Raw genomic sequence first — 27321 nt, 5'->3', positions numbered from 1 at the left:
CAGACCACAGGCAGTGAAACTTTAGCCCCTGGCATCCCTCCTGCCAACAAGGCTCCTGCAAACCTGCCAGGGCTTCGCGGGGGCTTCTCCAGGTAACAACAAGAAAATCGAGACGATGAGCAGAGGGAGGGATTGCAAATCAAATTTTGCAAAATTTTGCAAAAAAATAAATAATTATCTCACTGTGAGTTTCTCAGCACTGCCTAGAGCTATTTCTCCTCTGTGTGCTGAAGTGTAAAATATGCAAAGCAGCTTGCTAATATTTTTTGTAGCAGGCTGATGGCACGGGGCTCCCCTTCCCCTGAGACCCCAGAATGGGTCTGTGAGAAGCCAGACCGTCCCAGCTCCCCCTCGGCAGCTTTACTAAACCTCTGCCTAACCGGATTGATTGCGAGTAGAGCAGGTTAGCGGAAGGTAGCTCCATTTTGTGGAGGATTTTGCAAAGTCATTTGTAATCAGAATTGACATTTTTTGCAATTCCCTATGAAAGGGAAGGGAGTCCCAGCTCCAGCGCAGACGGCCAGACCCCTCCTCTGCCCCCACGCTGGCTGGCTGTCGTCTTCCCATTGCATCTAACCCTCTTTGAGTGATTATACTAGCATTAAATGGGGGGAAATATTAAAAAGGGCAGGTCTTTGGCATTTTTTCCTCAAAACAAATATTTCTGAGAGAAGTGAAAGAATGAAAGTGGAATATGAATTCGCTTTCTCCAAGAGCAATTCTTTGTCTGCTGCCAGTCATTAGAGATCTCCCTCTGTCCATCTGCTTCATGCAGCATCTGCTACCTTCAGACTCCTTCAGTTCATCACTTACAGGAATCAACAGTTTCGAATGTGATCGGAAGGCCAGCCAAGCACATGTACATCTTTACATGGTTCATCTGCCTGTGCAGTGCCATCACTTAAAAAGTGGGTAGATAAAGCAAGATTCCCCAATTTTTTTGTTTTTCTTTAGAAACTGAGATACCATTATGCAGTATTAAAGCCTAAATGGCTGAAATGATAGATAAAAGAGGTTTTTTAAGACAAAGCCCTCCAAATCAGCAGCATCATATTTAGCATCAGTGGGATGTGAAGTTAGTCATTTTCTTTCCAGCCTTTACCACACTAAGTATCCACCCTCTTGTACAAGCGCAGGCGCCGTGTGTAGCAGGTGCTGGTGATTTGACAACTGCCGTTTGAAATTCGTAGCTGGTACACGTACACAATTCCCGATGCCTTTAGGAAGGCTCAGACATTTTGCTATCTTACTGTGACATTTCCTTCTCAGAAGGCTATTGATTAAAATGATTCAGGCAAAGAAAGTGATCCTCCTGAGTCATTTCTCAGCAAGATGGTTGCATAATGTACGCAGCATGGTATTGTGGTTTTTAAGGCAGTCCTCTGGATACAATTTCACAGACATCCAGTTTTGTCTTGTTCTCTGTCCTAGGGGAAATTGGGGCATTCTGGTGGGAATCTTTGGTATCTCTGACCACTGTGACTCAGAAATTGTTGGCTATTTAGAAATATGAGACAGGTGTTGGGTTCTTGGTATGAGATGGTGATGGGATGTTGTTGCATCCCAAGGGGTTTTTGCAGTCCAAGGTATTATATTCCTGATGAGAAAGAGAAGGTATTTTACATAAGGAATTGCGTAAAATGACTGCTTGGAAAAATTCCTTCCTGAAGCACTACTGAGTAAAGCCAAGCATTCCTCAAACGCAGGCTATTATCATTTATTTTTATTCCTTAATATCATAATTATGTAATCTTAAATTTTCCCTTCCACATCTTAATGGGTTTCTCATCTCTGTTGCTCAGAGTTGATCAGTTTTGCTGGGATAATGCTGCAAATATTCAGTTTACTGGAAGGAAAAAATTTCTCCTTGACTGTATGTTACTGATATGTGAGCTCTGGATTTGCCCCTCTTGTTTGACCAACACAGCGCATTGATACTGATCGTTTCATGGAAGACCATGTGCTTTAATATATATGTACAATAGAGAAGTTTTCAGAAACACAAAGCTCTGTGCAGCTTGTATTGGGGCTTGGAATGAAAATAAAAGAGTATATGAAGACCTCGGTGCCCACATTTTGTCACTTTAAGTTGACTGTAGCCTTGCATTGTTCATTTAAACTGTTACTTAAGGAGGGTGTACGAAAGGACAAGATCTGATTCTCTGAGATACTTTCCAGGAATGTGTTAAAACTGAACTTGCTGTCAGTAGCTTTCCCTTACCCTCTCCCTCTGCCTCATAGGTAATATTTATATGTTGTTTTAAAGAAAAATGTTCCAATTAGAAGTTCCACCATATGACATTTGAACTGGGTCATAAATAAGCAATGTGTTCCCAAGATGCTGTAAAAAGAAAATTGCCGTGACTATTTGTAAAAAAAGCCTAGGACTCAAATTAGAGTTTCTAATCGCCTTTGCTGCTAGCAACAACCTCAGAATGACTGGAGGCTTGTGTTGTCCCGGTATTGGTAATAACAACAAAATGAAAAGGGATAATACAGCAGGTATACTACAACCCAAATACCCCTTAACACTCACACTCCATTCATTTGGGTTTCTCCACTGAAATGAATAGATTTAACCTTTATAAAAGGCACCTTTACTCTTTCTTTTTTACCACTGGGATTATTCAGATGATGGAAGGAGATGGAAATGTATGTTCCAATCCAGAGCTTGAACTCAGATGTCATTCTAAGTTTACAGCAGTATCAAATATTATTGTGAAAAAACTAGACAAGTTGTAATAGTGATAAAGAATCAGCCAAGAAAAAGAAAGTATTTGCCTGTAAAATGTTTTTGGCTTTCTGCTGTGTTCACCTGTATCAGTGGAAAGTCTGCAAGCAAGGAGCTGTGCTTAAAAGGTTACTTTGAATTCATATTTTCTTTCTGCAGGTCTTCACTGGGATTTTTACAGCAGAAATGATCTTCAAAGTAATTGCCCTTGACCCCTACTACTATTTTCAGCAGGGCTGGAATATTTTTGACAGCATAATTGTTATTCTAAGCCTGATGGAACTTGGTTTGTCCAGCATGGGAAACCTGTCTGTTTTACGCTCCTTTCGACTGGTAACGGTCTTATTGTGTTCTTACCCCTCTTCTTTTATTACATATAAACTCTGACATGAATGTAACATATTTTCTTAAAAACGCATCTGCCGATAAAGACTTTAATTGCTGCAAACTAGTGAACAGTACGTGACACTAATTATAGGCTGCAGGACAAATGGAATTGTTCCAGATTTACATCAGGGTAAATGAGAACATAATTTGATTCCTTCTAGCTGTGCCAGGTAATTGTAGCACACTTAAAATGTTTGAGTTCCAATTTGTAATAAAAATCTGCCATTTTATACCTGTACACCTGTTAGCATAGTCAGCAGATAATTGATAGCCCAAGGAATGCAAGAGCCAGTAAGGTGTTGTTTTAGAAGTTGTTATTCCTAAATTATGTTATAAACATGCCACTGTTCTTTTAAATGTTGTCAAAAGAAAATGTCTTTGATTTATTCGTGGAGTGATTTTTTTTTTTCTAGAACTGATCAGCATAACATAGCATCTGTCTTTCACGGGAACTCCTTAGCTGTCAGCTCCTTTGTTATGCACGGGATAGTGGTATTCTATTAATGAGAGACTGTTGACATATTGGAACAGAAAAGTAGTTTCCTTGCCAGCCTGACATTTGTGTTGCACTTCATGTACCAGGATGTCCATGCTAATCATTCTGGCCATGATATGGCTTCACAACTTGGAAAGATGAGGAAAATAAGCCCTTATGGTTACATTTAGCAGAAGACCTTTTTTTTTTCCAAAGTTCTCTGCACTGCTCAAAAATGCAAATTTTTCACCACTGGTGTTAGGTCCTGAGAGTCCCCTCTCTGTTTTTGAGCAATCCCTCTTCAATAAGGCTGAAATTAAACCTTTAGTTGAAAACACAGCACAAGGGCTAGGCACCATTTACATCCTTAAAATAGGTCTTAAGTGGGAAGTGGGTTGTGCATAGACTGCGTGATCCTCGGCACAGAGGTGATTTTCACCCTGGGAGCTAACAGCTAATGGCATCTGGCTGAGGCTTACTCTGAAACACAGAGGAATTTCTTCTCTCTTTGTGGGATCGAGCCCTAAACCCCTTCCCCCACATGCCTGCCAGGCTGTTTAATTTGAGGAGGAAAAGCAATGTAAAAGAAAATATTAAGGCCTGAGATTTCTTCCTTCCATCCTCTCCCCACCATGATATTGGGGGAACGAGCCTCTAAAAGCACAATCTACCTAACGAGGCAGAGCATAGCTCTGGAAAACTTAATTCTCACCCACGAAGCCCAACTGATATTTTATTAATAGATGTAGCGAGGCTAACAGGAAATATGGCTAAAATCACCTTGTACCACACACACTGTGGCATTTAATGTCTTTCACGTTTTACCCACTTTAATAATTCATCAGCTGAAAAGTCTGTCGCTTCTGTGAACTGACACTGTTGTTTATGTTTTGTTCACAGCTGCGAGTCTTCAAATTGGCAAAGTCCTGGCCGACCTTAAATACGCTCATTAAAATCATTGGTAATTCAGTGGGTGCCCTCGGTAACCTCACTCTTGTGTTGGCAATCATCGTCTTTATTTTTGCCGTGGTAGGAATGCAGCTTTTTGGGAAAAGCTACATAGACAACGTGAAGAAGATAAGCACGACCGGGAATTTGCCACGGTGGCACATGAATGATTTCTTCCACTCATTCCTCATCATCTTCCGAATTTTGTGTGGGGAGTGGATCGAGACCATGTGGGACTGCATGGAAGTAGCTGGGCAGCCGCTGTGCCTTCTTGTCTTCTTGTTGGTCATGGTGATAGGAAACCTGGTGGTGAGTTCTCAAGATGGTTTTTTCTCCCTTTCCTGGTGGGTCTGTGCAAATGTACCATGTTTTTATCCAGAAATGGCCAATCTCACATTGCTCCACGGCTTTAATTTGATGAACCAAGTTGTCACCCAGAGAAACTTGTTCACATCCCAAATACAAAATTGCTAGCATTGCATTACTAATTAGGAATGAAGGCTTACTGTTTTTAGCAGAACAGATAATGGTTTACTAGAAGAAAGGCACATGAGCTGGTTATAATGATTTTATTTCTTAAGCCATTCATGGGGCTGAAGGGATTCCAGATCTCTCTTGTATATAGGAGTGAATATCACCTCAACTGTCACTGTATCGGGAGATATTTTTATTTCCCTTCATTTTTGGTCCAGAACACCTTACAGCTAGCACAGTGTCTTTTGAGTGGAGTTTTGAATGTCTTTAGCCTGCATGTTCTAGGAAGCTGCAGGCTGTGTTTACAGTAATGTCACTTGCTCGCTTGATTTTTTAATAGACTATCCCATAAGCATGGCTTACATAAGCTCTGAACCTATTAAGACTGAATTGTATTTCCCTGTTGACATCTTATGGAGCGCTTTGCTGGCTTGCAGTCATCATGGAAATGTTTCGCCTGCTCAGCTTACAGAGCATCTTTGACATTGTGGCTCTAATGGGCTTACTGTTTATGTAGTGAGTTGTTTAATAGTAGATGCTGCTATAAAAAATGTTGGGGTTTGCTACCGATTGTTTTTAGTGGTTGTTTTGCTTTTAAGTACCCAATGTTTTGGTTCTTAGCTGCTAGGGTAGGAAAGTTCTTGAATGAGCCTCTAGAAAAACAGGGCATTGTATTATTTACATTAATTTATACTTTAACAGTTAGTTTTGCACTGAAAATGTTGATTGCAACAGCAAATTATATCTTACAGGGTTTTTTTAGAAAAGTCAAAAGGTTAAACTCTGATTACTCAGAAAGTACCAGATTACTTATGCTTTTTTCCCTGACTTCCTGTTTCTATAGATTTTTCTTGGAACTAAATGTGATTAGAGAAGTTGGGGCAAATTATGACTTTCTGCATATCTTTTTGGGGAGTTTAGCCTGAGATCCAGAAAGTTAATCTGCCCCTGCCATTAAGTAATGGATTCTGTGTATGATAATGAAACCTGAAAATAATATGTGGTAAATTCTGGGGAAAATGTGAAACTTGAAACATTTGAAATATTCATGGATTATTGAAAGATGTGAATTTGCAGCATCTGATATGCTTAGATATTAACACTCATCAGTGTGCATAAGATCTGTTAAATATAAGATCTGATTCAGCAGAGATTGCACTAATATTATCTACATATATTTAACCTTCAGTGCTCAAAAAAGACTGTCCCAGATGTAAAACCAGATATTGAAAAACTCTGTCAGCATGGATAAGCTGAAGTTACTGGTCAGCTGAAAGTAAAAATGCTAGCTTTATCCTTTTCGGCCAACAGTTCTGTAAGCATGCGGCAATGACTGGTAAATAGGAATTATTATTGTCTGTAGATCACTCCAAAAAAAAAAAAAAGAAAATGATTCATAGGTGTGAAAAGAACAACAGATTCTGAATCATGAGATTGATCCAGTGTCAACTGCGTTACACTGAGATTTCATGGTGTTGATTAGCAGGTAGAGAGAAGGTCATCTTATTCCTCTGGCATCAGCAGAATTCTTGCTTTCTTCAGTGAGAGTGGATTGAATTCACAAACTCACTTATGTGCTGAACATCATCAGACCCCAAAATTCTTGTAGCTGAGAAGCACCACGAGCCCTTTAAAATAAGAATATTTGAGCGCTAAATCTTTTACCTGTAACTCCGTTGCAATCTGTGCCAGCAGTTTCTCTTTTAACTTGCTGAGATCCTTGTTCCTCCTCTGTTTCAAGAGTCAGTTCTGATAAGAAAGATATTATCCTGAGGTTGTATCTCATTTGGACTCTGAACTCTTTCTTAGTCTCTGAAGGCATGGAGGAAATCCTACAGCATTTTTCCCAGTGTAGCAGATCTGCACACTCATCTAGATTAACTGCTTTTATCTGTCACATCTGCCAGTAGTTATTGGTACTGTCTATGGTCTCTTTCCCAACTGCAAAGTTAAGCGTTACAGAGCTTAGCAGACCTGCTCTTTAAATACTGTAAAGTAAAGGCTGCAAACTGGTGTTGGAAGAGTTACAACCTCTGTGATTCTGTACTGTGTTCAGTGATTCAGTTTGCAGGTCTTACCAAGCCTCTCTAACAGAAATTCAAAGGAATGGTGGAAGAAAAGTCAGGAAAGTTAGTAAAGAGCCCTGGGCAACTTCATGTTAGCAGTCCAGCTGTTGAAAGGAATTTTAGTAAATCTTAAATCTTTGGTCTGTATTCATATATCCTGAAGATGTCTTGGACCAGTGCAGTGCCACGTGAAACTATGTTTACTGCTGGTCAGCTGGTATTTGAGTCATCTTTAGAGAACTAAACTTTACAACGTATTTGGAAAACTATGTGCTGTGTAGCTACTTTTTGCACAATAAGACCGGGCTACTGTTGTCAGATGGCATTTTTGGTATCATTGAAGCCGCTTTGGAAGGTAAAGCCAAATGAGAGAGATAATAAAATAGTTTCTCCCTCATTTGTAAGAAAGAGCTTCTGAAATTGCTAACTGAGTAATTATGTTTACTGTTAAGTTTTATAAAGGGCTTAACATATTTCCTATGTATGTTTATGTTACAGAGGTTAATAAGGAAAATCACCAAGACAGGAATTATTAAGAAGGTGTAGGGGAATTTGGGTAGCGAGGCAGTCGGTGGTGCCCCCTGCTCTGGCAGGTCAGCCGATGCGCGAGTCGAGCGTGACACCAGCCACTTCTCAGGGGACGATTGCACGTTATAGGTGCTAACAACGTGCATGAATAAAACTGACACTTCAATCACAGACGGAACAACCTTCCAACCTCATTGTGTGGGCATGACGTACGCCGGCCAAGCCGCCCTTTTCTTCTTCTGCCAGCTACCCAGATGAAGCCTGTTTTTCACCAGCTTCTCCTGAAATGCCACCAAGTGAAGGCAAACTCCATGCAGGGCAGAAATGCACTCACTGTCTTTGCTCATGCTCCAATTCGGCTGTGCATGGCGTAGACAGCACCCAAAAAGGATCAGTTAGTGTTAACCCAAGGTAACAGCCGCAGTGCGTTAACTCACCCTCAGGGCTGAGTTTCTGGACTGCCTTTGTCTCACCTCTGCCTGATTGACACACATTCCTTAGTACTTCTATGGCACATCCATACCCGTTCCCCAATCCACCACAAGCTGGGAATTCACTGAGGCATTTCCATGGTGGATTTCGTCTTCCTGGAGTCACAAGCATGCCAAGATGGAGAGTCTGCAACCAGGGAAGTGACATCTTCAGAATTTTCTTGACAGGTGAACTATAAGGCTGGAAGTGCTCTTTTAGGGTCAGTCCTAGGCTTATTTTTTTTTGTCTACTGTCCGTGGAAATGCTATTCACTCAGAAAAATATTAATGACATGTTCAGAGAACACAAAGGTAGAAAGCACCACCAATTGCTAGGGTATCAGGCTATCCTGTTGGAAGAATTGCATAACCATTATCATTGAATTAATGCGTGATGCATGGAATTATGAAATACGAAGTGTAAGGTCATGCACTCAGCCCTATTTAAGAATTTATGTTATGACCAAGTAGCTTACCAACAGAAAATGTTTGAGAGGATAATAAAAGTATATGTACCAGTCACTGTGGACATCTACATCTGAGATAATTGCATGGAGATGCCTTTGTAGTCAGATCTGGTTAATGGAGTCTGTGAAGTCATAAAATATCTTCCCCAAAAAGACATCTAAAATACATCAGACTAAATAGCCCTAAAAGTACCTGTTTCTGTCCCTGAAGTCTTGGGAGGCAAAGTCAGCTGTAGATATCCCCATGTACACATCACTCTGGCTGACTGAGCCAGTACGAGGTACCAATGCACCAGTACATTGCACCCATTAAAAAAGTAAATGAGATTCTAATACATATCAGGAAAGATAATTATGGAGGAGAAAGGAGAGTGTGAATGCTGTTGCACAGCGATCTGCAATACTGGATATGCAATACACCCCATTAATGGCTGATGCTCAAGATTAAGTACTACTGGGAAAAGCACAGTATGGGAATATGAATGTTGATGAGGGGAATACAGAGCTAGGCATGGGAGGAGAACAGTTTAAGTGACAGGATACTGCTCATCCCAAAGCAAACGAGTATAAATCACTGTAGGTACCTTTAGGCTGGGATTGGAAAGGAGGCTTCTGACTATCAGCACCGTGAGGCTGTTTAGAAGGACTTTCCAACAAGACTGACTAACCCCAAACCAGCAGTGTGTGAGATGGAGCTTGATTAGTTCACGAAGGAAACAACCCATGTTAGCAGGGAGCTTGGCTTGGTGGCCCAAGAGGACCTTCCAGTCCTGTCTTCCTATGGTAATTGGAGTGCCTGGCAGCAGAGCTGCTCGGAATGGTTTGGATGAGATTTGAAGTGGCCTGCTTTGGTTAAACTCAGTGGAAATTTTTCTCTGAAAAAGTCAGATATGCCTGGAACCCATCCTCTTATTCTGCTTCCATGTCTCAAGAAGCCTTAATAGGTATTTCTTCTGTTCTAACACGGCCCATGACTGTGAAACACATAAATTTGGAAATGTCACATTCTTGGAAAAAAGATGTTTGTGCCTCCTCGTATGCCTTTCCTACAAGTTAGTGTAGGACAGTTCCTTGAAGAGATGTTCTGGGAAAGTGCTGCTAAATCTCCATCAAGTTAAAATCTGTGGATTCTCAAACTGGTCAGATGCCAAGAAGACCTCATTAGGTCTCATTCACCACCATTTCAATCTTTAACAGCCGAAGTCTGTTGATAAAATGTCATATTACCAGAGCTGTTCTGACAGAGAAACGTCTCTGTGGCAGGGCCAGAAAGAAAGAAATCAAGTTACGGGGAATGTGAGCAATGCATAACTTCCTAGTATTTCCACTTCAACATGTTCTTCCACAAGAGTCTCCCTCCCTACCACTAGAAGGTTGTGCTGAGCACCACCAATGCAACCTGGATGGGAATAAATGTCCTAGAAGGAGGAGAGGGGTGAGAGGGATGAAGGGCCATTTAGCACAGATCCTGGCCTGACAGATGCGCAAGAGAGAGATTTGGGACCGGGAGGATTGTTTTGGTGGGGAAGAGAAGTGACTACAGGTATATGTGAAGTTCAGTCTATGAGAAGAAATTCGTAGCAATTTCCTGTCCTGAATCCCTTTCCTAAGTGACAGACCCTAAGTAACATAAGGAGCCATTGGGTCCCATGTGTCTATCTAATATCTACTAGCTATGGCTGTAATCCTACAGTTAGGCAAAATCACTTTCTATGTGTGCCTGCACATTTGTGTCTATCCAGATCAATTGCTTTCTTTCCTGCCTATTTTTTTTAATATTTAGAACAAAGTAAGGGCATGTGATAAATGTTTAATTCTGATTAGCTTTGTTTGCCTTTTTTTTTTCTTTGTTTGCTAATGTTGCCTTTAGTTTGGTGTTTGCAGTCAAGAAAATAGAAAAAAACTCACAAAAGAGGTAGCTGTGATGTATAGTGTATAAACACGTAAGACGGGATTGCTATTTGGATTGTATCGTCTTCAGCATGGGGGCTTTGTTTCCCTATAAAACTAGTTCCTAGAGTTAAATACTGAGTGTTACTACATGAGCACCACGATCTCTAATTAAGGAACATAAGAGTGAGTGTTTGTGGCCACCTGCGTAGGAGAACTGGTAGCCCACCCTGTGGGAATCCATCAGCCGGCTGACTATATGGGAGTTTCACAGGCAAGGGACTATCCCAGCTGAAATTTTGTGGTCAGTGCAGGGTATGAAGAAGTTTAATAATATGGAGCAAGATGGTCTTTTGCATTTGTTCTCAGTATCACAAAATGTTCCTGGGCACATTTAATTTATTAGTGTAGAAGTAGCCATAAAGTCCTGTCTCACCCGATCCTGATACATCTCCGTCACTGCAAGCAGGCTTGAAAGAGGTTTATGGTAATGTGTCAGATTTTCTCTTTGTTTAAATGAAATGGATATAGAGATCTATCACTGTCCCTTGTGGTAAAATCACAAGTAATAGCAAAATAGCCAGGCATCTAACAGGCCTAGGTAAAAGTGGATTACAATTTTACATTTCAAGAGCTCAGACAGCCAAAGCATATTATGATGGTCAAAGAAGGTCTTCAGATGAGACTTGTATTTCTGCCTGACATGATGGGACTGTCACTGAGGAAAGCTACATCAAGACTCTGATGCTTTTAAAAGACATGAAGCATTACACCAGGGGCTTTCAAGACCATGAAACTTTTTACAGGGTATTAAGGGTTGCTTTACCCCAAAGGAACGAGGCCTCATTCATTAAGATTTCTTGTGCCAATAAACGAATGAAAATGGAACACTGATGACATATGATAGCACTTTTCCAGCTATCTCCTTATTTTCTTTTCAAATTATGTACAAATCTAGAACTACCGAAGCCCCATTTTCCTGTTTTTTACTGTCTATCCCCAGAGAAATGTACAGCTCGAAAGCTGCAGTGAGACTTGCTGCCCTGAATCAAGTAATTATTTTTGCATTTAATGACAAACATGCTTTTATTCATAGGGGCCACTGAAGACATCCACTCTGTGACTAAAGGTTAATCTCCTTGGAGGGAAATGTAGTATTTGTATTGCAGCTGATGATTAATACAAATGAACTGGAATTTTAAGATATTGTGTGCCTTCTAATTGCAAATACTAGGTTAGATCTGCCTGCTGGAAGGTAAAGCAAGTTTGGGGAGAAGGTATTACAAGCCCAAGTTACAACATTTTAGGTTTTAGTTTTTTAGTTTTCAAACCGTGGTAGAGGTCTGTGTCCTTAAGCTTTGTACATTGTACTTCTACCACCAAGCAGGTACTCTCCTTGGGGCCCACCAGTTCCATTTCTTGCACAGTGGAAGGAAGAGAGGATAAGACAACTATCTAAAGCTGGGGAAGAACAGTGTTTTGCAAGGAAATGTGCATCCACAGGAGATTCAAAGAGAAGTTCAGGTTGTCCCAAGTCTTGCATGAGCACTGCCTTCCCCCCACTCTCTCCGCACCCCCATGTTCATGTCCTGGGTGCTCTTGTTCACCTTATCTGCTCTTTCAGCAGCTCCCAACATTCTGGGAATGTGCGTTTGTGGTTTGGTTACATCAGCTGAGACGGCCACTAGACAAACAGGCGAGAATAGGCATGTCAGTAACAGTCATCGTCAGGACACACAAAATCTGCAAAGCGGCAAGCGGAGTGCGTGGGGGGCACGGTGGAGGAGGAGGGCTCATCAGAAAGCTGCAGGAGCCATAATGAGAGCTGCGGGAATACTGGAGGTGGGGGCCGGAGAGTTACAGGGTCCAGAAGAAGCCAGGGAGCCCAAGGGATCATTAGTGAGAAGTGGAAGTGTCGTTTGAGTCTGTCTCACCAACTTGGACACTTACATAAGGGAGGTGAATTTTCTTTCCTGAGTCACATGCAGCTTTGCAGAAGAGCAGCCCGGAATACATGAGTAAGCACATTTGGGGACACAAGCAAAATAGAGTCAAAACAACCGTCAGCATGTTTCCATCCTTTTTGCTTCTATTGATGTATGCTTAAGGCTGGCAGCAGGTACATTTAGCGTGATACCAGAGAATTCAAACCTCAGAGGAAAGTAGCTAAACCCCAGCACGTTTCCCAGCTTCTCCCTTCATATTTTTCATGCCAGCTACCTGCATAGTCCACGTGTCCCAAAGCAATTTTTGCTGTTCCCCCTTATCCATCCTTGCTTGAGCAGTGTCTGGTAAGCAGAGCACTCAGGTAGCTGATGCTTTTGAGCAAACATCTGGCTATATCTGCTTAAGTATTTAACATCCTCAAGAGTAAAGAAAGGTCCACCAGAAACAGATAGCATCATGGGATAAATCAAAAAGATAAAACCTGACACCAACCATCAATCAGTCCAGTTGCCTCTGATGACTCCTAGCAGACATGGAAAGCTTGTGTCCTCATATGGGTTACTTTAAATACAAACCTTTTGCCTAAGACTCCAGGCTTTAAAAATTTTGTGATTTATCAGTGCCCACAAAAATGACTATCATTTATTTTATTGAGTAGATATATCCCACCCTCATGTGTAACACCAGATGCTGGTGCTAAAAAGTCTGGGGAGATTAACCTCAGGATGTTTATGATGGACCACCAAAGACTGCTGGTTTTCAAAAATGCCATTGTATGGTAGATTAAGTAGAGTCCATTCAAAGCTGGGAGGTATAGGGCTGCTTTGCCCAAGAGATGTGAGGGAAATACACCTGAGAAGAGATGGGAGGAGAAACTACTTTCAAAATGTACTCCTAAAAAGTAATCTGCTCCCTTCTGTCACTCCAGATTTATGAGTTTCTGTATCCTGCCACAGGCTCAATTGTTTCTTCTGAAGAGTTGAATCTTGGAACTTGGTGACTAAATCTGAGCACGCATCTTGTATTAGGAGACAAGTGTGTTCAGTTCCTGTTTTCAAGGTACTATGTGGTGTCCATGTTGAATATGCACTAAAATCTGCCAAATTTTCTCTGCAACATCCATCCACAGAAAGGTAGATCTTTTTAAGTACAAATAGCCAAGATCCTAATAAAAGTTGGCATACAGAAGAGGAGCGAGCTTTTGCTTCTGAGGCAGATTAGAGGAGGCTGAAAACAAAAACTGGACCAAGGCTCTTTTTTCATCTGTGAAATAAGGAATTCCCAAAAGCAATAATCCAAACCAGATTCACTGGTGAGCTGTGACAGTTTTTGGCATTTGGTGCAGATTTTCATCGGTAGAATTGTAAATATTGCTTCTCGATCTATAAATTAGTCACTGGGATGTACCAGAGAGGAAAAAAATCTGATAATAATGCTAGTGCTCTTCCATAGGTATGTATATAAGGGAATATGTAACTATCTCCCATTAACCTTCAGGGGTGTGAGACGACTTAGAAATATGGAGTAAGAAGAATGGTAATGTATTAGTTCAATCAACCTGCCCCTTGGAAACCATCCTTAGGCCTTTTGTTCTAATTGTGTTTCCAAGTCAGAGATATTTCTCTAAAAATTTTGCTTAAGCATTGACTCCGTTATATGAACTACTGACGAGATGAAATATTTTTAATAGGATCCACCATATATATATTTGCACTTATATGCTTTATTTGTGAAGATGATTCTAGTGGATTGTTTGTTGAGATTTGGTTGTAGTCTGGGGATTGAAGGGGAGCTGAGTTTTCAAAATAAAAACCGCAACCCTGTTAATATAGTAGGCATCAGTAGGGTAAAATACCTCCCATTTTTTGTACTGCATCTGTCCTTGGTTAATCATCTAAGCAGGGTTTTGTCAGTGGTTAAGCTCTTGCTAATAGCTGGGTAGTTATTAAAAATCTAGAAGACACTGAGTCAGATTTAATTGGACAAGAGTGTGCAAAGGTAGGTACAACTAAATATGTCTCTTTTTATTAATGTCACTGTGCGAGTTGTCCGGATGTCATTGAAAGGGTAATGACAACAGAATTCTTCCTAGTGTGTGTCGAGGGAAGGGCAAGCTTTTAATATTAAAATAGACAAGGTGGTACAAATTTAATACATTATTCATTACTCCTAAACATCTCATACATTTGTTCAAAAAAAAAAATCAGTTAAAAATATTATTTTTTCCCACCAAAACTAAGCAGTGAGCAGTTAATTCTAACAGCTGCCTCTAGAAATACCTTGTTAAAAGGGATATGTGAAACAATCAGCTAGTCATGACAGCCTTAACCTTCTTAGGAGGTGTATGATATTTAAAAGAGTCTGGAATTTATCTTTTCCATGTACAGTGCATATTCATATCTGCATTTCTCCACCTAGCACATACATGGCAACATAGTCTGTGGCTTCCCAAGGAAATATGCTGAAGAATACATTTGGAAACTAAATGTAATACACAAGATTAGATACCAATTTCCTGCCTTTTTGGGTCTTACTGAACTGTAAGAAGTTCCTGCGGTGAAAAGAGGTCTTGCCATTAGTTTCCTGCTACCATCTCACATTTCCTCCTGTTCCCAAAAGTCAGCTTGGCTGGCTCTTACTCTGTTAAACTCCTACAAATCCAATAAAACCACTGGCCCATATTTGCCAAGGAGAATCTCCAACAAATACAGATCTACTCCATTGATTTTGTATTACTGCAAACAGTGCAAAGAAAAGGAGTATCAGACCTGTTGTTTTTTCATCCCTCTTAACATTTTTATTTCTTTGCTGCTATTTAAGTCTGTTTTGTTCTATTTCTCCGTCTCTAGATTTCATGTGCTATCTTTTCTTCTTGTTTTGTTTGGGTCATCCCTAGCCAGACTCTTGTTTAAATTAGTTCTCATTGAATATGACCCAAATCTGCCCTTCCTTTATTTTTCTTCTACCTAAAATGTATTTTCTTTCTTTTTGGTCAGCTCTGGCCTTGATTATAGTAATTCCCTCTTCGACGTTGCCACATATCTCTGCTGTAGTCTTCCTAGTCTCATGCTCTGAGCAAACCTCATTCTTTTTCAACATTGCTTTGGCTTTCTGCCTTTCATGACATCTTCTGCAAGCTCCATCTCATCGTGTATCCTGACTTCACCCTTCCCAACACACAAGCAAATTCCAAGTCTCTGTCCTGAAGCCATTTGAAATTCTTGCAATTTTTTCAATGCAAAAGTGGTTTTATTTTTTGACCAAGCCAATGTTTGTACAGAAGCTCTGCCTTCTGTGGGTCATAGTCATATTTTCTCATGAAAAGAGTACATGCTAACTGATCTTAGGGTTTGGATTGAAGTAAGTATACTTGATATTTTCCATGCTGAATTTTCATGGAGATGAAAAGAGGCACTTACATTTGTCTTTGGAGATGGACGTTTTTCAAGCAGCCCTACTCTCAGTTCATACCCCTTCCCCTCTGTTTGCTGCCTCCTCCCTGCCACCAGTTCCCTTCTTTCTGGTCCCCCTCACATATACTCATTTGTTGCAACCACACAACTAAGAACACTCTCGTGCTCCCTGTGCTACAAACTCCTTTGTATGGGTGTTTCTTCCAGGAGGACTTCCATATCCCTTCTCCTCTCCTGTAATCCTCGTCTCCCACATTTAGATGTCATGCCATCCCATTTCTGGGAGGTTCAGCAAGTGCAAAACACCTTCTGAGGTCTCTCTGCTTGAAAACACAGGCAGGTGGTTGCATCTATAAACTGGCCAGGGCGTGAACTCAAACATTATGAGTGTCCCTCCTCTGTCTTGGTTAACAAATTCCCTGGCCACCCCGTCCCACCTCGTGCCTGGGCATTCAGGGGACAGCCTTGGCTGGGGACAGCAGCCATGAAGCAATCCTGCCTGGGGGAAGAGCAGGGAAGGGAGGTGAGCTGCTTACCCTCAGGGATGGAGGACAGGCCTTGGCTCATCTTTGTTTACTACTGCAGATGCAAGTTTTAGATCATAAAATGGACTAGCTGCCTAGCTCTTGGTTCCTTTCTTCTCTCTAGCAGATTGGCAGTGAACATAAACTAATGAAAATGTTCTTATGGACAACTTACACTACCAACTTTCTCCTTTGATTCCTCAATTTTATCTCTATGTTGCACTGAAGAAGACTTTGAGCAACTCCAGTTGCTGGGATTTCAGCCAGGCACACAGCATACAATTAATACATAAAATAATTTTCAAATTTCCACATCAGCACAATACCTTTGTACTTCCTGATATAAGAAGGTAGTCAAAGATGAGGTCATCATGCCTGGAAAGAAGAGTTTGCTTTGATCGTGCAGTTGAGCACAGACTTGGTTTGAAGGGTGCTGGTAGCCAGTCCTCCACAAAGTGCTTTTCTTATGTTTTTAGTACTGCTTCTCTGCAAAACACAGCTCAGAGCCAGCTTTATCCTGTAGACATACACTGAGGGAAGAAAGGACATCCACCTCCTTCCTTGCAAAAGAACAAGGATATCTCCCTGGGAATTTAGGAAGCACTATAAACTTGCAGAAGTAGCCACAGCTAAGCCAGAGACCAAAGAGGATGGGCTGCTGACTGGGGGCACCGTGGGAGCCAGGAGCAGATGGTGGCAGAGAAAATGGGTCACTCTTTAGGACAGCAGTGAGATGTGCGTGTCAGCACCTCCTGCCTTGCAAACAGAGGGGTGGCTCTCATTTTGGAGATGTAACTGGCACCACTGCTGGTAAACCCTTCCGCCCTGTTTCTTTAATGAAAGCCAGGGGTTTGTCCCGCTTTTGGGTCATCGGTCTTCGGCAGCAGAGGTATGTGAAAGCTGGAAGCCCAGCCATGTGCTGTGAAGGCAGGAGATTTCGTACTGCGCAAAATTACTAGTAGAAATCTGTTTTGTAGCTTTCCTGAAAGAAGTCCTGCTGGCTGGAAGACAGCTCTGTCACTCTGCTCTGCCCTCCCAGGAATTTGCACTTGCAAAATGCAAAAAATCAGAACCTCCTTACACCTCTGAAATTCACTAAATAGATATCCTTTTCACTTTTCACTTAATAGGAAAGTTTGATTGCATGATGGAACCCAAATTGTAATATCAAACCTGGGAAATGGCTTAGAAAGTAACATTTTAAAGGAAATATTGTTCCCCTCCCTGTAAACAAAACAAAACAAAACCCAAAGGCAAAGCTAATATTAATTATTTCTTGACTCTCTGATTTAATTTTCTAGTCTCTGGGCCTACCCTCATATTGATTTTGCTTTGGTGTAATATATTGGCTGCAGGGAAGTCATTGCTTACTGTGGCCATTATCACTGGTTTTCTTTCTCTGTTACTCTGTTTCCAGGGGTTTTTTTATCCTTTTGTTTCTCTGTGGCTTATCTTACCCCAGATGTTTTCTGCCATGTGTGAATGGGAATTACCTTTTTCTCTTGATCTCTCTGACTGCCCAAGGGTCATGATGGCCTGTAGATGACCGAGGGCAGAACTTAGCACAATCTTTGGTCACAGCTGGGTGTCTTCCTCTCAGGGGAGGTGTAGGATCTGAATTTTAAAGGGATGACTCCAGCAATCCCACTCTGCCTTGACTGGGCAGTGTCCTCTATGTGTGCCCAGCCATGCAGGGTTAGGGCTGGTGTGGTCTCCAGGTAAAAACCACAGAGCTTAAACTTCCAAAATCCTTTGTTTTTTTTCTTGTGTCTAGTCATTGAATAATAATTGGTAGAGCAGCCGATGAGGTGGTGTTTGCGTATGAGTAGTGAAAATATTCCAGGTATAATACAGGTGTTTCTCACCTATCATCACTCCTTGAGGCGAGCAGCAATAGCAAAAACTCTTAAGTGTGTACAGTCAGCCCAAGCCTGTGCAGTCTGTCTCGCCCTCTGATTTTCTTGACATCCTAATCACCATGACAGCTAAACACTTTTGTTGACTTAGCAAAAAGGTAATTGTCTCTTGGTTTGTAATCAATAAACTTTCTGTAGTTTCTCTAATGCTTTTGGGGTATGTTGAGCCTTTCACATCGCGAACACAGCTGACTTGCCAGGAGAGGTTTGGAACTGGACTTGTCTGATAGCACGTTTTGTCTGTCTAGACAGTGGTTTGAGATGTCCCCAGCAGCTCTGATGGAGCTCTTGCTATGCTGGTGAATTAGTGTTGTTTTGATATCTGATGGAAAACCTGTGGGAACATGTTTGTTTTTAAGCTGTGGCTTTAGCAGTGGAAAGTATTTATCTTCCTCCACTCACCATCCCACCCCCCTCTTTCATACAGGACTTGGAGACTAAGATTTTCTTGGTTTCCAGAGACTCATCTTCTGATACTTCTAAGGGATTTACTTTCAAAAAAACCTGGAAGTCATCAGCTAAAAAAAAATATCTAAATTCAATTCAGCAGTTCTTGACCAGCACTTGGAGTGGTACAGTTTGTGTGCACTTTTACACCCACATAGGTGGATAACAAATGAAAAAGACTTGGGATGAGAGATCCACCAGGTTGTTGTAAGAAGCATCATGGATTGCCTCAGATCCGTGTTTCAGAGTGACAAGGACATAGGCCCCTCATTCTGCCCGCTTTTGGGGTGCTGCAGAGGCTGGAGGTGAGGAAAGGCAGAGGCTAGTGGCTGGTCCTTGTGAGACGGGACCTGGGGAAGCTCCAGCCTCTCCCTCCCGGTTCAGCTTCCCTCTCTGAAGAGGCATTTCGTTGTGTGGTCCTGTGTGTCAGACTGGTAGCAAGACCGATGTTGATGTGGTGCCCTTTGCCTGCCTCCCCCTCTCGATAGGATGTAGCCGTGCCGGGTCTGACGTACCCCAGTGCTAGTGCAGCTTTGTAGCTCCACTGAAAGCAGGAAGGGATGAATGGCAGCTTCAAATGACCTCAAAAAATTCTTATGTGACACAAAGGTGTTGTGAAGTGTAATTAATGGACTTAATCTACCCTTCCATTACTCAAGGAGATTTACTCCTATGTAAAGTGGCAAGAACAGCACCGAGGAATCTGCTCCATTAATTATACATACGCTTTTAAACTCTGAAGTGAGAAATAGAGTGACCATTCCCCCCACCCATCCACACACCATCAAACGTGGGCAAGCACAACTGCCGTCCAGCATCACTTCTCTGCCTTGTACTGCTTAAAGACAACCAGCTGCACAAGAGACCGCTGAAAGAATGGTCAGAAAAACTCGTAGCCTTATGGTAAATACCACAAAACCACTAATGAGATGGGGGGGACATTAGTCTCGCCCAGTTTCAAGAGTCTACCGTGCAGATAGCTACAGCTGTATCAGCCACCCTACCTATTCTTCACAGTCAACAGAGAGAAAAGGCACTTCTAGTCCTTCATTTCATCTCACCTGTGCAGCCATCACATTTAGGATGGGACACATTGGGCTCGAGCTCCTCTGACCATATGGATTGGATCTAGCCTGTCTATAAAAAGGACCCTAGATGCCTTCGACTCCCCTGAAGGGAGTGTGAGTGCCATCCGTGCCCCCACGGCTGCACTTCTCAAGCGCGCGGTCTACGAGCGCTGTTCTGCACTGGCAGGGGAAATGCACGTGGTAGCTGGCAGGCTAGGGGCAAAATCAGGCCTTGTTCTCTCCTTTCTTAGGGAAAATAGAAATCATTCACATGAAATCACTGAAGTTATAGCCACTTTTGTATTTGCATATGAGAGAATTATTCCTACCATATTACTTCTGGTTTTTTTTTTCAAGTGGAGAACATTGCTCTCATTACCATCATAAAGTAGTTTAGGGATTTTACATGGGAAATAGGCTGAATTTGGTGCATTGTTTTTATTAACTTTCATTTTCTTATATTTAACCAGACAAACCAGTTATTTTGCTGAACAGATTGACATGGAGTTGATAAGAAAATATTCCTGTTGCAACAAACTGGTCCTATAGTGCCCCGAAAAACCTCTCATCTACAACTGCTAGCCTGCCTTGTAAGACCAAACACAGTCCACTTGGGAAGTTTTATGGCTGCAAGGCAGGAAATCCATATCCCCATTTCCATGTTTTTTCCTAGCTGATCTTGGGCAAGAAACATGAAGATCAATCCTGCTCCGACTCGTGTTCTCTCCCACCTGCCCCTGGCCACAAGGACCTCATGCCATACTTGTGGTATCATGATCATTTCGACAGCGAGAAACTAAGATATCACGAGAATGGAATTATGAGATTGACTACAGGATAAAGAGAAACTGGGCTGGGAGGATATAAGCCTCTTATCCAAGCACAAATAGCTTAAATAATAGAAAAGGGAATGTAGAAAATAACTGATCATGTAAATTGCTTTTTGCAGGAGTACTCTCTCTTGGTAAACTTTGCTCTGGGATGAAAATGTACAAAGGATTGGAAAATACACTTCCAAAGAAAGAAATAATCCTCCAGTAGCAAAGAGATGGACTAGATGACCTATTACTGCAGGTCTCTCTCTTAAACTTAGATCTCACACTTCCTTGATGTACTGAAAGCCTTTATGAGTAGTTTTTCTTTGCAGCTTCATGGATTTTGCTACAGTAAATAAAATAAAAAAATTGGTACATGTTGTATTAGGCTTGCTAGAAGTCATCAAGGTCTGCAAAGAGAAAACTGCATCTTTCCCATCTGTGTTAGCCAAAGAACAGATGTCCACTGCCATCAGAAAACAAACAGGAAGGAAGAAAATTGGTTTCCACTGGTCAGAGAGTGCCTAAATAGCTTCTTACTGGTCTGTGTCTGACAAGCATTGCCAGAGAAGTGGGTTTGAATAGGCTGAGGTGTATGGGTCTTGTTTTATCCACAAAAAAAAGTTATTAGGTGAGTGGCTGATGTTCCTGGAAGGTACCTCACCATGCTGCGCTGTCTGGGCTTTTCTATGCAGCTGAGTGACAGCGGTGACAATGTACTGCCACAGGGATACAATTTGTTTTAACTGCTTTCTTTTTTGCATGACAGAATTCACTGATGGGGCGGGAAGCACCCTCAGGTGATGTAGGTCCCTTGTAGCTGCCCTCAACTGTCCTTCCTATCCTCCATCTCCTGCACATGAGAGGATGGCACACATCTGCTGTTGTTTGAAGGGTCCTGTGGGTTTACAAGCAAACAAGTGCTCACGAGAGCAGCTCCTGCTCTGTGAACCTGCCCCTTGCAAGGATGATCCCATCTTTGATTCCAGCCTACTAAGATTTGTCCTGTGTGGTCTGGGCAGATGAGAATGTCTGGCCTTAATTGCTGCTCAATGTGAAGGTTCATTTAAACTGCATGCACAGGAAAGGATCAGGGGTTCGAAAATCAAACTCACTTGTTTTGTTGGTAGTGTGTGGTCAAGACAGATCCCACTACTGGAGAAGCTGTGTGGGTGAACTTATATGAGACCCTCTGCAATCAAACAAGACCAGTAGCTGAGGACTTCACTTTGGAGATGGCTTAACCCTGCCATTGAACTTGTGCAGGTGCAACATCATTCTTGCTCCTAGCTAAATGAAATACAGAATTATTTTCAATCTGCTAAGAAATGGCCTTAGACTTTCCAGTGGGTTTTCAGCCTATATTCAGCACAGTGCTGAGCAAGGTGCCAAATGCCCTCCGTCTGGGTGACACCAGTGAGAGTGCAAGGCAGAGAATGCATTGCTGAATCAATTCACAGGAGCACAGGAGGACTGCAGGGCTGCACACGGTTTGACTGAATGACAGGTGGAACGTTAAATACATAAAGATTTATGTCCCTCCATTTTTGTCAAATCAAGAAAAATACAAGAATGGAAGGGAAATGAGAGAGTAGTCACACGCTTTCGCTCCAGAAGTATTTTAACTTCAGCAACAGAGTTTGCAGACATATTTTCGAAGAGGGTTTGATGAGAAGGTGTCATCTTAAATGAAACTGTCTGGTTTTGACCTATGTTGGCCAAAACAAAAGGAGGCAATGGAGCTGAGATGTTCACTGGGGAGCTAGGAATTACCTTCATGGCTTCATGCCTCTGTAACTCTTCACTAGCTGCGACCACAGAATTGGCGTAACACTTTGTGCAATGGCAGGCTTGCTACCTGTGTGTTGCAGCTCTGGTCAGGATGGGGCTGAAACATCCTGAGCTCTTCTCTCACCTGGTGTAGGTTGCCTGGTTATAAAGGTTGGCCACCACTGGCCTGGAGCATGGAGTACCAGTCTGACACCAAGAAGGACTTTCTGGATACCTTGCTGGGTTTGACAAGTCACAGATGATGGTCTTAGTCATATCATTTAGTTTTAGGTAGTCCTGTGAGGAGCAGGGAGTTGGGCTTGATGATCCTTATGGGTCCCTTCCAACTTGAGGTATTCTATGATTCTCTGTTATTTATTTAGCCTGCATTGGTAAGTGCCTTAACTTTAGTCTAGCTGCGAGATAGTAAACCCAAGATAGCTTAGGCTTTAGTAGGCACCACCAGCGATGGTTCAGCTCTTCAGCATCTCCTGGGATGCCAGACTGTCTCCATCATCTGCAGACATCCTAGGAAAACTCCTCCACCTTAAGCACCAAAGGGAGGCACCTGACATTAGGCTGGATGAATCTGATTGTGCCTTATAATGGCATAACCAGAGTCACCAGCTTTGGAAAGGCATTAAAAGTGAGAAAGCCTATGAAAGCATGCCATATTGTCATTAGGATAAATGCTTCACATCATTATGCTAAAGGAATTAGGGTTTCTTTGAGTGCCTCTGTCATTCGATTCCTAACCTCAAAGACCAAAAAAGCGACCTGCTTTCACAGGCTGGCTGCTTGGTGTCACTGGAAAGCAGATTACTTTTTAAGGGGATCCATATGGACACACAAATCTGCCATTGCTTTTGAAAACTGAATTAGTCTTTAGTTTGCTTTTACTTACACTGAAAGCATTGCGTTAGCAACCAGGAGGACTGGATATTATTAGTAACCTTTTACAGGAGATGTGGTGTGTCATGGGTTGAGCATATATTTTTCTAGAAAATGCAGTGTACAGTGAAATGGGGGGGGAATAAGTAAACATAAAGTGCTTATACAGCAGTTCACTCTATTTGAATGCCCAGCAATAGAACTCTGAGGTTACCTGCTCATAAAGGAAGGAGGGAATGATATTTGAGGTTTATTTTTGGCTAAAAGCATGAAGTGCAAATAGCTCTTTGTGCAAAATGTCAGCTGCATTTCTGGGAAGCAAACAACATTGCCTTAATAATCCATGGTAAATAACAGCACTAAGAATCTTACCACCTATTATATACACCTGCAGGTGTATCTGGATAAACTTATGTAACTGTAGTTTGACACCTAAAAAAAATACAGAAAATTAAAAAAAGGCATTTCAAGCAAGTTATTCTGTGAACAGCAGAATTAATGAAGTATAGGATGAAAATCAGCTTCAGATAACAAAATTTGGGTGCCTACATGGAGGTATTCATATATGGAGACGATGTCTGAGCTACCACTACAGTCTGCCGAGATCTGGGGCTTGACTCAGTTTTGTCTAGCACAAGTGGGGATACTGTAAGGTAATCCATCCTCACCTCCAACTAGACACAGATCTCCCATAATAGTGTGTTCTCTTGGCCAGTTGCCTCAGGATGACTTGGGCACGCTAGGGTCGGTTGGCACTAGATGACTACATATTGGCAGGTGCATGCAGCCCTGATGTGGTTACCTGTATTTGGTCAGGCTCTGTTGTCTACATGATTAATTTATTTTGATTGAAATGGGACTTAGATGCCCCATTAGACCCTCAAGCTTTGGTGTCTGTGCCTAGAGGCAACTGCCATCCTTGAAGAGTTCAGTTCCCTAAACACCACCAGTCTGTTGTCTGCTGCAACACCCTGTCATGCCCTGGTTGGATGATAGCTGGAGCTTTTTGGGAGGACACACATCTCCTGTAGGTCTGGTGCAGATGTCTCAGATAACCTCAAACAACAGTAGACACCTCTGTTAAGGTAGCTGAATTGAACCTATAAAGTCCAGAAGATTTTTATTCTGGATTTCTTTATCCCCTCCCTCCCTCCAGCTCCTTCCCATGTCCCACGGTTGCCACTGGGAAGGAGACACGTGCTGTGGCTTGTTCCAAGGTCTGTCTCACTGGTGACCTGGGCAGCGTCTCTTCTCTACACACGTGCTTATTTTCAGGTCACTTGTAGCAATGTGGTTACCTCTGAGCCCCCATCCTTCTATCAAACTTGGTTAAAAATGACTAAAGTGATTCTACCAGTGACTCCTTCACCGATGGGCTCCCACCTGCTTGGCACTATATCCAGTACTCTGGTTTTCAGCTACCTATCAGACAACATCACTTGGAATACCTCCGAGTGGGATATGAAATGAAAGATTGATTGATACCAGACCGCCACAATGATTAAGAGGAGACCCACACGAGCTGTCAGGGACACTCCAGTATGATGGACCAGCTAAGAAACAATTAGCTTTAATCTCACTTTGATTTAGAGCAGAGTAGTGCTCAGTGCAGCAATAGTTTATACAGTATTTCATAATGGACATGGGCATCTGCTGTGCTACCAACTGCTTTCGTTTATAATCACGGTGATTGCAAAGAGTACTTTACAAAACAGTACTGACAGGTCACTTCAAATGCAGTGTCACCGGAGTGATTAAGACCAAGTTTTCAAAATTCCAGCTCACATATTCTGAATATTTGAAATAAGAAGGAGCAGGGTGGAGGGGCGATAGCAAAAGTTGGTGGTTCTTTGGTAAGGCCCAATTAAATATAAGTACTTTTTACTCTTTATTTTGGTCTAGCAGACTGTCAATTCAAAATGCTATCAGAAAGACAGAAGCCAGGGGACTTATAAGTATTTCTGGTAGCTTTAAGAAATCACAGAGAAAATGTCTTCACAAAGTCCATTTTATTGCTAAAACTGCAAAAGTGCTGCAGCACTGATCTCTGCCTTGCAGTGCCACAGAGCTGGCACCCACCTACCTTCTACAGGCAGCAGATGAGTTGATACCAGGCAATTTGCTCCTAGTTTATTTTGGGTAAACATATTTTAGCTGGTTTGAGTCACCTTTGCCCCATTCCTGTCATCCCAGGCATATACCTCTGGTTTGAGCTTCTTGCCCTTGTCAATCCGGCACAAAAGCTGGAATTCATTCCTTCTCAGACCACGAGCAGGTGTAATGTCCCATACACAGCAACTGGTGATCAGCCTGCAAGACATATTACTGGGAATAGCCTTTGAGAAGAAGCTAGTTTTATTTATTGGATATAATTATATTTATTGGAGGGGGGAAGAAGGTAAAAAGAGACTTAAATCATTAAATATGTCACCGAAATGTGTAGCTGTGTCTAATCTTGCTGTGTGCTAGCAGCAAATGTAGACAGTTCTGAAGTTGCAGGAACAAGAGGAAGCCAACTTACAGTCTCCAGTTTGGTTAGGATCTTCTCATACACCCATGAAAATCTTCAAATAGTTTTCTCCTGCCTAGTAGCAGCATTTCCAGGACCAAGCCTGTTTTGGGGGTGAACCCTGCTCAGATTTGGCCACGTTAATCCTGGTTGTGATCATTCGTTTTTGCCTGGAGGGAAAAGTTTTTGAAACTATATGACTTCTTAGGTGTTTATTCACAGTCAAAATAGATTTTCCTCATGGCCCAGAGGATATTTAAATCAAGACTATCTGTGAAAATACATACAAATGTTTAGAAACATTTCCAAATGTACTAGTTGGTTTAAGTACCATACATATGTATATCATTATCATAGAATCATAGAATAGTTTGGGTTGGAAGGGACCTTTAAAGGTCATCTAGTCCAACCCCCTGCAATGAGCAAGGACATCCTCAACTCGATCAGGTTGCTCAGAGCCCCGTCCAACCTGACCTGGAATGTTTCCAGGGATGGGGCAGCTACAACCTCTCTGGGCAACCTGTTCCAGTGTTTCACCACCCTCATCATAAAACACTTCTTCCTTATATCTAGCCTGAATCTACCTTCTTCAAGTTTAAAACCATTACCTCTTGTCTTTTCGTTACAGGCCCTACTAAAAAGTCTGTCCCCATCTTTCTTATAAGCCCACTTTAAGTGTTGAAAGGCCACAATAGGGTCTCCCTGGGCCCTTCTCTTCTCCAGGCTGAACAACCTCAACTCTCACAGTCTTTCCTCACAGGAGAGGCGTTCCATCCCTCTGATCATTTTTGTGGCCCTCCTCTGGACTCGCTCCACCAGGTCCATGTCTTTCCTGTGCTGAGGACCCCAGAGCTGGACGCAGTACTGCAGGTGGGGTCTCAAGAGAGCAGAGGGGCAGAATCCCCTCCCTCGACCCGCTGGCCACGCTTCTTGTGATGCAGCCCAGGGTACGGTTGGCATTCTGGGTGGCGAGCGCACATTGCCGGCTCCTGTCCAGCTTTTCATCCACCAGTGTCCCCAAGTCTTTCTCTGCAGGGCTGCTCTCAATCCCTTCACCCCCCAGCCTGTATGGATACCGGGTTTGCCCCAGCCCAGATGCAGGACCTTGCACTTGACCTTGTTGAACCTCATGATGTTCACATGGACCCACTCCTCCAGCTTGTCCATCTCCCTATATATTATATACTATGAAATATAAATAACAATATTCACACTGAGTAAAAACTAAAAAGTCCTGAAAACATTCTTCCTATAGTCTTTTTCTAAGTGTAAGCAGTATCTTTCTGGATGTCAGTTAGAGTTGCAGTTAGTGCTTTTCTCCAAGATGGAATACTGGAAATTACAGGAATTTCATTATACTACCACTTATAAGAATATTTGCACTATGTAGCTTGCAATTAAAATTTTATCTTTTATTCTGTTGCTGAGCTTTATCTTTTCTTTTCTGTGTTTTGGGGTGTTGGAGGGGGAAAGGGAATGTCAGAGTTTGTTATTCTCCATGCTATACTTCTGCACCTGAAATTAATGCATTTGGAAATGTCTGAAAAACTCTTTTTCCTACTGAAATCACCTATAATTAGAGGTAG

General features: G+C 42.1%; 1 protein-coding gene across 2 annotated transcripts in view; it reads left to right on the top strand.

Moving 5' to 3' along the window:
- The window catches only part of SCN5A (sodium channel, voltage-gated, type V, alpha subunit), a 174672-nt gene that overhangs the window by 76561 nt on the left and 70790 nt on the right, over positions 1-27321 (top strand). For both annotated transcript variants that reach the window (XM_010561013.1, XM_010561020.1), the window contains exons 14-15: positions 2891-3064; positions 4494-4850. In XM_010561013.1, coding sequence (XP_010559315.1) covers positions 2891-3064; positions 4494-4850 — 531 coding nt within the window. The remainder of the gene's footprint in view (positions 1-2890; positions 3065-4493; positions 4851-27321) is intronic.

This window comes from Haliaeetus leucocephalus, unplaced genomic scaffold (assembly GCF_000737465.1).
Source record: "Haliaeetus leucocephalus isolate CR32 unplaced genomic scaffold, Haliaeetus_leucocephalus-4.0 Scaffold0, whole genome shotgun sequence".
Classification (NCBI taxonomy): Eukaryota; Metazoa; Chordata; class Aves; order Accipitriformes; family Accipitridae; genus Haliaeetus; species Haliaeetus leucocephalus.
Note: the sequence above shows the minus strand (reverse complement) of the source record. Positions and strands in the feature narration are given on the sequence as shown.